The sequence below is a fragment of the Microcaecilia unicolor genome, chromosome 5, assembly GCF_901765095.1.
Source record: "Microcaecilia unicolor chromosome 5, aMicUni1.1, whole genome shotgun sequence".
Lineage (NCBI taxonomy): Eukaryota > Metazoa > Chordata > Amphibia > Gymnophiona > Siphonopidae > Microcaecilia > Microcaecilia unicolor.
This window is the reverse complement of record NC_044035.1, coordinates 252937601-252949873: the sequence shown is the minus strand read 5'-3', so window position 1 is coordinate 252949873 and position 12273 is coordinate 252937601. Positions and strand designations below refer to the sequence as shown.

The 12273-nt window shown below is 41.7% G+C and overlaps 1 protein-coding gene across 1 annotated transcript in view; it reads right to left on the bottom strand.

Moving 5' to 3' along the window:
- GPR156 (G protein-coupled receptor 156) overlaps positions 1-12273 on the bottom strand; it is a 78707-nt gene that overhangs the window by 42648 nt on the left and 23786 nt on the right. The window contains exon 6 of the mRNA XM_030205099.1: positions 3227-3322. Within this exon, the coding sequence (XP_030060959.1) occupies positions 3227-3322 (96 nt within the window). The remainder of the gene's footprint in view (positions 1-3226; positions 3323-12273) is intronic.

Genomic DNA, 12273 nt, shown 5'->3' with positions numbered 1-12273 from the left:
GCAGGCATGGTTCAGATCAATAAAGAACTTGACAAGATTTACACAAGTTAGACTATTTCTGTCTACAGTCTTTTCCCTATACACTGGGAAAATAATATTCAATCCAGAGGAGCCCTCAAAGTCAGAGGTGGAGGGGAGACAAAGTGCATACCATATAGTTACATCTAGAGGAACCTTCATGATGGATATGGGCAGGGCAGCAGGGCAGCCAAGAAGATGATACATGCCATGAGGTGAAACCAGTACCGTCTAAGTCTTTCTCTTCTGAACAAGGGTCATCTGGAAACCCTTGCTCCATTTATACATTAATTTCAAGTCTTAAGGTAAATTAGTTATTTGAACATATAACATTTCTGGAAGTCATTTCTCTGAGTAAGAGGCTTTTTGAAAATTATCAGCCATGCATGAAGGACATGTATGATGGAATGACACACACACACCTTTTATCCACATTGTACAAAGGTGTTCCAGGGCTTGGTGTTTGGTGGGGGAGGCAACAATGCATGTAGTTCTGAATTTTCAAAGCTTTGCAAAATTATGTAATATAGAAAAGATAATGTGTAGAGAAATGGTGGAATTCCCTCCCAAAATTCATCAGATGGGAACCTAATTATTTGATGTTCAATTCAATTCTTTACACCGCTAATATCCCCTTTCCAGGGTTCAGTGCGGTTTACATTCTAGGTGAGACAAAAACAGATTGTGTTAGTGTGAGGTATAAGAAACACAGGAGACCATTGGTGCAATGCATGAGACTAAGAACATTAAAGGAAAGGATAATGGATAATACTAGGATGTAGAAGTTAATGATGGATTATTATGAAGCAGTCTTTGGGAAGAGAAAGGTTTTTAGCCTCTTCCTGAAGTTGAGGTAGCTGTTTTCCACAAATACCTAAAAGCCTCTCTGTTTAAGCAATTTGTCACGAATTATTATAACTCCAAATTGTACAATTATTCAATTTCTCAGTTCTGTTCTAATTGTTATTATACATGGATGACTATAGATTGTTACCATTTTGTGTCTAGCATTCGTTTCCATATTTATTATAATAATCAATCCTCATTTACTTTGTTATTACTACTTAATGTGTACTATCCCACATCACTTTCAGGCTTATTTTCGAAAGAGGACGCCCATCTTTTGACACAAATCGGAAGACGGGCGTCCTGCTCCCAAGGTCGCCCAAATCGGCATAATCAAAAGCCGATTTTGGGCATCCCCAACTGCTTTCCATTGCGGGGACGATCAAAGTTCCTGGGGGCATGTCAGAAGCGTAGTGAAGGTGGGACTGGGGTGTGCTTAACACATGGGCGTCCCTGACGAACACTTGGCTGACTTTACTTGGTCCATTTTTTCTTGTGACCAAGCCACAAAAAGGTGCCCGAACTGACCAGATGACCACTGGAGTGAATCGGGGATCACCTCCCCTTACTCCCCCAGTGGTCACTAAGCCCCTCCCACCCTAAAAAAAAAAAAAAAAAAAAATTAAAAAATATTTTTTGCCAGCCTCTATGCCAGCTTCAAATGTCATACCCAGCTCCCTGACAGCAGTTTTAGTGGGTGCAGTGCACTTCAGGCAGGCGGACCAAAGCCCATCTCCCCCTACCTGTTACACTTGTGGTGGTAAATGTGAGCCCTTCAAAGCCCAACAGAAACCCACTGTACCCACATGTAGGTGGCCCCCCTTCACCCCTTAGGGCTATGGTAGTGTTGTACAGTTGTGGGGAGTGGGTTTTGGAGGGGTTTTGGGGGGGCTCAACCCAGTTGGTGTCCTGGCATGTGAGAGGGACCAGTGCACTACGAATGCTGGCTCCTCCCATGACCAAATGGCTTGGATTTGGTCGTTTCTGAGATGGGTGTCCTCGGTTTCCATTATCGCCGAAAACCGGGGATGACCATCTCTAAGGTCGACCTAAATGTTGAGATTTGGGCATCCCCGACCATATTATCAAAACGAAAGATGGATGCCCATATTGTTTTGATAATACAGGTTTCCCCACCCCTTCGCGGGTACATCCTGCGAGGACGCCCTCAGGAAAACTTGGGCGCCCTGTTCGATTATGCCCCTCCACGTGTACTGTTAATTACAATAAGTTGTTAGCCACATTGAACCTGATCTATTGGGATAATGTGGGATATAAATTAAATAAAATAAAAGTAGGTGCAAAGGTCTGGGATTACTTTGTCCCAGGACAGTTTTGAAAAGTATAGATTTTAGATTACTCGACTTTTCCAAACCTGAGCCCCAGGTGAGTTACAAACAAGTACAGCAATTATTTCCCTGTCAAAATGGGTTTAGAATCTAAGTTGTACCTGAGGCCATGAAGGGTGAAGTGACTTACTGAAGCTCACAAAAAAAAAAAAGTCAGTGGAAGAAGCAGAATTTGAATCCTGGCTTCTCCAGTTTGCAACCCAGTTCTCAAACCACTGAACTGCTCCCTCTTTTATGTTGTTATTTTCTCTTTGCAAACTGATGCAAACCTAAGGGCTTTGTGCCAAAATGTGCAATTTTGAAAATTGCCCCAATGGTGAACACACAATTTAAGACACTAATTGCCCTGTTTATTAAGGTGTGCTAGTGTTTTTAGTGCTCGCTATAAATTAGCGCGTGCTAACGCTAGAGGCACCCATATATTCCTGTGGGTGTCTCTAGTGTTAGACCGTGCTAAAAAACGATAGCGCACCTATAGCGTGGCTTAGTAAACAGGACCCTAAGGCTGAATTGCTGCAGTAGTTTACTGTTATTACTTTTTAAAGTCCTACTTTGGAGTTTACTTATCTTATGCTAAACATCAACCTGGGGCTTAAAAATTACATATTAACATAGCAAGGGTCAGCAGATAAAGCCCTGTTCAACAAGGTAGCCAGAGTAGAATCTGGCACTCTGCACAGGACTGCAAAAGGTGGTCTTGAGCAATATGGAGCTTTGAGGTCACCCTGAATTCCCAAATCCCTTTCCAACGCACACAAGGCAGTTACATGGCATCCAATCTTTGAGGAGCCACTGTTCAAATCACCACTAACTCTCATTACTCCTCCTTCTGACCTCACTTCACCCACACTTCTAACGGCCACCAGCAATTCCATGTCATAAGGGGCAGGCTCATTTAATCTTGCTTTTACTTTACTTCAAATCTATTGCATCTCTCTCTCTTTCTCTCTGTCTGTGTCTCCCTGACTGAAAAGTATTTGAGAGATACACAGGAAAAACAAATGGTTTTCTACCTTAAACCCAAAGAGAAGAACAATCCACAGGTCTGAGTAAAGAGAAGCACAAAAATGGGTCCAGGTTATTGAGCAGGACAACTCCTTCTCCGAAGCCTAGAAAAGAAATGGAAATCAGGAGTGGTTCTCTACGTATCATCAATGGAATAATAAATTGTACCAACTAAGACGTTAACAAGCCCACTACATGCAGGACATGGAGGGGGGATTTGGCCCGTTTTACTAAGCTGCGTAAGCGTCTACGTGTACCGAACACATGCCAAAATGGAGTTACTGCTCAACTACCGTGTGGCTCTTGCGGTAATTTCATTTTTGGCGCACGTCCAATACGTGTGTCTAAAAAATATTTTTTATTTTCAGGTGTAACGGATGCGTGCCAAGTGGCATTTCGCACGCGTAGGTCATTACTGCTCGGTTACCGCACGAGTCTTTATTGCTAGGTCAATGGCTGGCGGTAAGGTCTCAGACCCAAAATGGACGCGCAGCAATTTTCATTTTGCTGCACGTCCATTTTTGGCAAAAATGTAAAAAAGGCATTTTTTTTACAGCGCACTGAAAATGGATCGTCACATGCTCAAAACCTGCACCTACACTACCGCAAGCCATTTTTCAGCGCGCCTTTGTAAAAGGACCCCCCAGGTTGGTATGTTCATAATGCCTCCTATATTTTACAAACAGCTCAGCCAAATGTGTAGCCTTTCATAAAATATGTAGAAGGGCACCATCAAATACACTGGCATTTGCTGGCACAGCCAAGGTAGCAAATTTAAAATTTAACCCCGTTCCCCCCTCCCAAAAAAAAGAGATTGTATATAGCTCTACACGTTCCTGCTGCAGGAATGAGATAGCAGGGCCCCAAGATGTTGTCAAAGGGGCCAGTGGGAAGCATCAAGTTACCCTGACCTCGTGGACCTCCATGAAATTGCATGTATTTCCTCATCCACACCCAGCATCCTTACATTACACCTCCTGACAACACAGACCTCCCCTCTCCCGTTGCCAGAATATAGCACCCCAGCCTTGCAGCCTCCCCTGGCTCTTTGTTTGACACTGTAAAATATGTTGCATGCATAAATGCTGAAAATCCACCTAAGCATTATTCTGTAGATACACACATATCCTACATAGTGTGTATCTGATGGGTAGCTGTACACATACAGGGCAGAGCCTGGGTGGGACTCACACTTATGCATACAACTTAAAGAATACTATAAATTATGTGCATATCTCCAACATTCAGACATGAGCATTTAGACAACTCATCGTAGTATACTGTAAAGGAAATCATTGTAGTATACTGTAAAGGAAAATAGATTCCTACTTTCCTTTAAAGAATACACACCACACAGCTACCTAAATATAATCACTTTTGCTTTCCAGGTTGGATGTTCTACAGCAAGGGTTAGAACATTGTTTTATTAGATATTTTATTTTTGCGTTTGACACTATCAGTCATCAAATTTAAATTTAAAACGTTTGCAGACCTATGGTACCAGCAACATGTTTTTACAATGGTTTTCTTATTTGAGCAGCCACATACAGTAAATATGATTGGGAAAATCTTGCTCGACAGTCAGACCATTGAAGGCTGGAGTTCCTCAAGGCTACTACTACTACTTCATTTCTATAGCGCTACTAGATGTACGCAGCGCTGTACACTTGAACGAATAGACAGTCACTGCTCGACAGAGCTTACAATCTAATTAGGACAAATAGGACAAATAAGAGATAAGGGAATTACTAAGGTGGGGGATGAAAAATAAGGGTACTAAACAAGTGAGTAAGGGTTAGGAATTAAAAGAAGCATCAAAAAGGTGGCCTTTTAGCTTAGATTTGAAGACGGCCAGAGATGGAGCTTGACGTACCAGCACAGGAAGTCTATTCCAGGCATATGGTGCAGCAAGATAAAAGGAACGGAGTCTGGAATTAGCAGTGGAGGAGAAGGGTGCAGATAAGAGAGATTTACCCAATGAACAGAGTTCCTGGGGAGAAGTGTAGGGAGAGATGAGAGTGGAGAGGTACTGAGGAGCTGCAGAGCAAATGCACTTGTACGTCAATAAGAGAAGTTTGAACTGTATGTGGAAACGGAAAGGGAGCCAGTGAAGTGACTTGAGGAGAGAGTTAATATGAGCATAGCAACAAGGCTCAGTCTTGTCAACATTCTTATTTAAGTCTCTACTTTGTTCCCATCTGCCAGAACATTTCAGCAACTGGTGAAGTGGTATGGGTTTTTAATCATCTGATTTTAATGTTTTTTGTTTAGTCTTGATGTTTTAATTTTTACTGTACTATAATGTGATTTTAAACTATGTATATTGAATTGTAAAGATAGTATGGAATAGACATCTTGAAAATAAACAAATTCAATTTTTTTTGTGTTTGATTGTTCTGTGTCAGAAGAGATCAACTTCAGTTTTGTCTGCTACTACTGCCTCCTGGATGGCATCCAATCAACTTGCATTTGAACATCAAAAAGAAGATAATGGTTCTCAGCTGTTCTTTTTCTTCTGGCATTCCTTTGAGCTTTTCTTTTCATGTCCAGATTGCTCTCTTTCTTCACAGGTCTGTAGCCTGGAGATTATCGTGGACTCTATGCTTTCCATGAAGCTTCACATTAATGATGTAATTCATTCTGGCTTTTTTAGGGTTTGTCTTTTAAGAAGTCTAAACCCAAGCTGCCTTGTGCTACAAAGTTTAATTTTGATTAAATTGAATTACTGTAATTTTTTCTATTTGGGTCTTTCACAATCTTCTATTAAGGCATTACAGTACTGTGTGTATTGTACTGTTATTTATCATATTTCTGTTACACGATTGTTCTGCAGTGCTATTAAATATGTATATTTCTGATACTGTCTCATGTTAGTCCTATTACTAGGTTTCAGTTCGCTGTTTCCAAATTGACCTCATTGGATTGTATTTATGCTGTTAACAAAATTGTAAGTTTTATATTAATTGTACTTGCTGTACAGCGCCTTGGGGTGAATTTCTTTATAAAGGCAGTTAATAAATCCCCAAAAAAATCTGACCTCTGTTTGTATATCTGAATGAACTTAATGTAAGCCACACAGAACTGAGTCCCCGACTTGGACGTGTGTGGGGTATAAATCCAATAAATTGAAGTACTCACTGAGATATTATTACGCCTCATCTTTTCAGCTGCATTGGTTATTAATATTGAGAGTTAAATTAAAGATTTTACTACCAATACATAAAAGGGGCTCATTTTCGAAACAGAAAAATGTCCAAAAAATGATTATCAGGCAGATATATGTTTTTCTCACAGAAAAACGTCCAAAGGAATGTTGCTACTTTCTATTCTATTTTTGTGTAAAGTACATTTTGTTGAAACAAAGGTCTTAATTTTCTATCGCAGGTCCGATTGAGTGGGTGGAATATGGTTTATTTATAATTTGCTATACTGCCATGACTAATTGGCGGCGCTTGGCGGTTTACAGTAACTTAAAAACATTATAAAGAAAAGGAACTACAAAAATTGATAAGAAAGAAGGGGAGAGCATGCACTCAGTGGGACAAGATAAAAAAATATATAAGAGGAGAGGGGAAACTAATGTCCGGAGAGGGAGGTTTTTTTTTTGGGGGGGGGGGGGAGATACAGTTTAAATGAAAGGTGTGGGGGGGAGGGGAAAGATAGCAGCAAATTGATTTCTTTAGCTCAGATTGAGGTATAAGCCTTTGCAAAAAGTCATGTCTTTAACTTGGACTTCTCATTGAGTTCAGGTTGATGATAGATACAGCCAAAACAGCTAAAAACATCTATTCAGGCTTTCAGCAATTTATAGTTTGCTATAGTAGAATCGGTCATTTTTTCCTGTTCTAGTAGTTTGTAGGTCTGTATTAAAGTTAAAAATCCCTGTGGTTCACTTGTAAACTACTGTATTGTAGCAGGGTTATTTTATGTATTCTCTCAGGTATGCCAGACTTCTTTTATGTAATCCATATAGAGCTACAAGGCCATCTGCGGACTATAAGAACTGTATTAGATTAGATTTACTTAGAATAATGAGGATTTTTGTAAAGGTGCGATTGATGAGGCTTGACCACTGAGATGGTCTTCCAGAGGTCCCCAGAAGTGTAACAATATACTACTACTACTTATTTCTAAAGCGCTACTAGATGTACGCAGCGCTGTACACTTGAACATGAAGAGACAGTCCCTGCTCGACAGAGCTTACAATCTAATTAGGACAGACAAACAGGACAAACAAGAAATAAGGGAATATTAAAGTGAGGATGATAAAATAAGGGTTCTGAGCAAGTGAATAAGGGTTAGGAGTTAAAAGCAGCATCAAAAAGGTGGGCTTTTAGCTTAGATTTGAAGATGGCCAGAGATGGAGCTTGACGTACCGGCTCAGGAAGTCTATTCCAGGCATATGGTGCAGCAAGATAAAAGGAACGGAGTCTGGAGTTAGCGGTGGAGCAGAAGGGTGCAGATAAGAGAGATTTACCCAGTGAATGGAGTTCCTGGGGAGGAATGTAGGGAGAGATAAGAGTGGAGAGGCACTGAGGAGCTGCAGAGTGAATGCACTTATTATAGATCAATAAGAGGAGTTTGAACTGTATGCAGAAATGGATAGGAAGCCAGTGAAGTGACTTGAGGAAAGGGCTAATATGAGCATAACAACACTGGCGGAATATTAGACATTCAGCAGAATTTTGAACAGATTGAAGAGGAGAGAGATGGCTAAGTGGGAGACCTGTGAGAAGCAAGTTGCGATAGTCTAAGCGAGAGGTGATAAGAGTGTGGATAAGGGTTCTGGAAGTGTGCTCAGAAAGGAAAGGGCAAATTTTGTTGTTATTATAGAGAAAGAAACAACAGGTTTTAGCAGTCTGATGAATATGTGCAGAGAAGGAGAGGAAGGACTCGAAGATGACCCCAAGGTTACGAGTTGATGAGACAGGAAGGATGAGAGTGTTATCCACAGAAATAGAGAATGGGGGAGGAGGAGAGGTTGGTTTAGGGGGAAAGATAAGAAGCTCAGTCTTGGTCATGTTTAGTTTCTGATGGCGCTGAGACATCCAGGCAGCAATGCAGACAGGCAGGCTGATTCTTTGGCCTGGATTTCAGCTGAGATTTCTGGTGTGGAGAGGTAGATCTGGGAGTCATCAGCGTACTGAAAACCATGGGATGAGATCAGAGTACCAAGGGAAGAAGTATAGACGGAGGGAAGAAGTATAGGTGGAGAAAAGACGAGGTCCCAGGACAGATCCCTGAGGTACACCAACTGACAGTGGGACAGAAGTAGAAGAGGATCCACTAGAGTATACACTAAAGGTACGCTGGGAGAGAAGAAGAAAACCAGGAAAGAACAGAGCCCTGCCTGCAACCTGCTCTGGAGCTTTCACTCTGACCTGTCCCCTCTGATGCAACTTCCTGTTTCAGCATGGGTGGGATTGGTGGAGGACCAGTTTAAGGTACATGGGGGAGAAGATAATAAGAGATGTTGGACCATGCATGGGAGGGAAGGGGAGGGATTATATGCTATCTATCTTTTATTGCACTTTTTCTTTTGCTTAAAACTAAAAAGGAGTCATAGCAAAAGTTCAAAAGATGGGCCTATAGTTCTTATCTGATTTCATTTGGGTTTTTGTTTTTAATTTCTTATGGCCATATCTTCTGCTATATTTATAGTTTTGAATATATCAGAGTGGGCTGAGGTAGATTTATGGGAATGATTACTGTTGCATTACTTTGATTTTATGACTTTAATGTAATAATTTATATTCCACCTTTCCAGTAAGAGCTGCACTAAGCTGGTAACAACATGAAAACTCATTATAAAAAGTCTTATCATATAACAAGTTTAGTTCCTTTAAATTTCAAGATTAATCGTGAATAAAATTTTTAATGAATTAATCATGCTTAAACATTTTAATCAAAATGCAGCTATATTGTTAAAATGGTACATACTTAACCTTTCCCCTAACCCCAGTTAAAGACCAAGGTTTAAAATGCATTCTGTTTCCATTACAGTAATCTTTGCTTTTCAGTGGCTATCCCTTTTCATTACAATAGTGATTCTGCACTACTTGAACACTAAAGAGGAATGCCACATCTTTGGATCCCCGTGCAGTTTATCAAGTTTCGGGAATGAATAAATGAATAAAGTGTAGAAATATTGAGAACCTCATTGTAAAAACCAGTCCTGAAAAGCATGTGGAAAGCATTTTCATTGAAGTTTGTTTTTAACAAAGGGTGAGATGACAGGACGACAGGAATTTTCCGCCCCATAATCTTAAACACTTTGTAGGGTTAATTTGAATTGTGATTAGAGGTTTATTATATTTGATTTACTGCCTTTCATACAATAGATAGCAAAATTGTTTATAAATTTAGCCAATCAAGTTATATGTACCCAACGTCAAGGGAGGACATCTCAAAGCAACCAAAGAGTCACAACAGGAGCTAAAACGTGTACTTCCTAAACAGCTCATACCTAACCCTGCCCCCATCTCCCCCCTCTCCCCCTGCCAACACAGATGGAACGATAAAAAGAAACCCATAGTAAAAGATCATCCTCTGCCAATCAGCTCATCAGAGACTTGGCCTGTTGGCCTTGGACTGGGCAAACTTAGAATCTGTGGTAATCAGTGGTAATTCTCTAAGCTTACCGTGCTTGTAACATTTAATCTAGAGTGGCTGTAGCCAGTCTTACACACACCTTACACAACGTCTAATGCACAGAGGGGTTTTGTGTCACTTTCACTGTTCACAGTGGCAGCTATCGATAATCCTATGCAAATGTATTACAACCAGGGCTAGCCCAGTAGGTCACCTGAGGCAGAGGCCTTAGGCAGCACTCTTCCTGAGCGGCATCTCCCCCTTACTTCCTCCACCCTATTTCCCAAGTTTTTCTTCTTCATGGTCCAAAAGCCATCGGCGGCAGGCACGATTCCCATACACTGCCCTGCCGCCAGCACCCACCTCTTCTCTTTACTGCAGCCACCTCTCTTATGTGACTTCCTGTTTCCTCAGAGGCAGCCGCAGTAGAGAAGAGGCTGATGCCAGCTGCAGGGCGGTATATGGGAATCATGTCTGCCACCGCCGGCTTTTGGAACATGAAGAAAGAACATAAACTCGGGGAATAAGGTGGAGGAAGAAAAGGGCAGATGGCAGAATTTGGCCCGGTGGGGGGGGGGGGGGGGGGGAGTAGGCAGCCTCTCAGCCCTGCCTCATGCGGCATCTTGCCTTGGGCCACCCCCCCCGATTACAACTAGCTCATTAGTATTAATATGAGCATTCCATGCAATGCACAGAAAGGAGCACCTACCTTTAATGTTCAAAATGTTCCGGCAGGTATGGAGCTCTTGTTGCATGAGAGCAACTTCTCGGTGGAGCAGTCTGCTTGTACTTTTTAAAGTAGTATCTGCACGTGTGTGTGAAATGTGCCATGTGCGTGTATCATATGCGTGTGTGTGTGTGTGTGTGTCCTGCACGTAACAGCACTGTTAAAAAAGTCACGTAACCAATGTGATGTCACGTCAGTGGATACACGCCTATAACATCGACGCTTACCACGAGACTGTACTACACATGTGCTAGGCACTTTACCTACCGAGCCACCTGCAGAATTTCCACACATCTCATTTGCATGAGATTTCCTTTGAGCTTCGATCGCTGTTTCATAATTGGTAAGTTCAACTGCTAATATAGATGTACACAGTATTTAATGGTGACTTTTGAGCATCTGGCCCTAAGGGGGCAATTCCATAAGCGGGTGTCTTTTAGATGCACTGGGTGCCATGCCATGACAGCTTATTCTGTAACAGGAACTGGGCACCCAGATTCCATTAGAAAATACTATTGTAACCTGCCATTGGCAAGCCTACATATATACAACTGTAGCTACACCAGCCATAGACCTGGTGTGCTATGGTCACTTAAATGCGACCTATGTGACAACCCTGCTCATGCCCCTCCAATGCTCCACTCATATGCGCAATGCAACTTACACACATGCTTCCAGAATACCGCTTACTAGCTCTGCCCACCACTAGTGTACATAACTATACACTTATCTATGAAAGTGCTGGTATTCTGTACATTTACTGGGAAATACAAGTCTCAGTTATAGAATTGCGCTTTAAATGCATGAGAGAAAAGGTGGGTTTTTAGTTCTTATAGTGCTGATCATTACTCTTACTTCTGATATCTGGGTGGAGTCTATTCCATAACAAGAGGGCTATTCAAGAATGGACTAAACACAAGAAACTTTGCCTGAACTCAAGTAAAACTGAGCTTCTCTGGTTCCCTAACACAAATGAATACATACCTGACATCAAAATTCCCCTCAAATCACAAGCCAGGAATCTTGGAATACAGTTAGATTCAACACTTACTTCGATTCCCCAAATCCAAGCAACCTTCAAGAGCTGCTTCTACTATTTGCGACAGCTAAGCTGCCTCTCTCCTTACATCGAGAAGGTAAATCTTATCCCAGTTGTGCATGCCATGATAACATCAAGACTGGATTACTTCAATGCACTATACAATGGTCTGACTACAACAGGCCTGCACCAGCTCCAGTTGATTCAGAATGCAGCAGCAAGACTCAGAGAAGGTTGCACGCGACGTGACCACATCACACCATTTTTGCAAAAACTTTATTTATACCAGTACAATACAAGGCTAAATTCAAAACTATGTCTGATCTTCAAGGTCCGCAAAGGAAATGGCCCAGCGTACCTGAAGAATAAGACAATCCTGTACACACCGCCAAAGACACTAAGGTCCTCTGAAGGACTATGACTAACCACACCCTCTCCAAAAGACATTACACAATGTGATACCCGCAAGCAAGCCTTCTCCGGAGTAGCCCCCACACTCTGGAATGCACTGCCTGAAAGGCTCCGCTTAACACAAGACTATCTCTACTTCAGTAAGCAGGTGAAAGCTTGGCTCTTCAACCAGGCCTTTAATGGAAGAAGTAACTAACTTGTTAGTCTCACTCACACAAGGAGTGACTCGGGTTGCACATACTGCAGCAGGACATGTTTATCCACTCCTACCCTAGATGAGATAATAT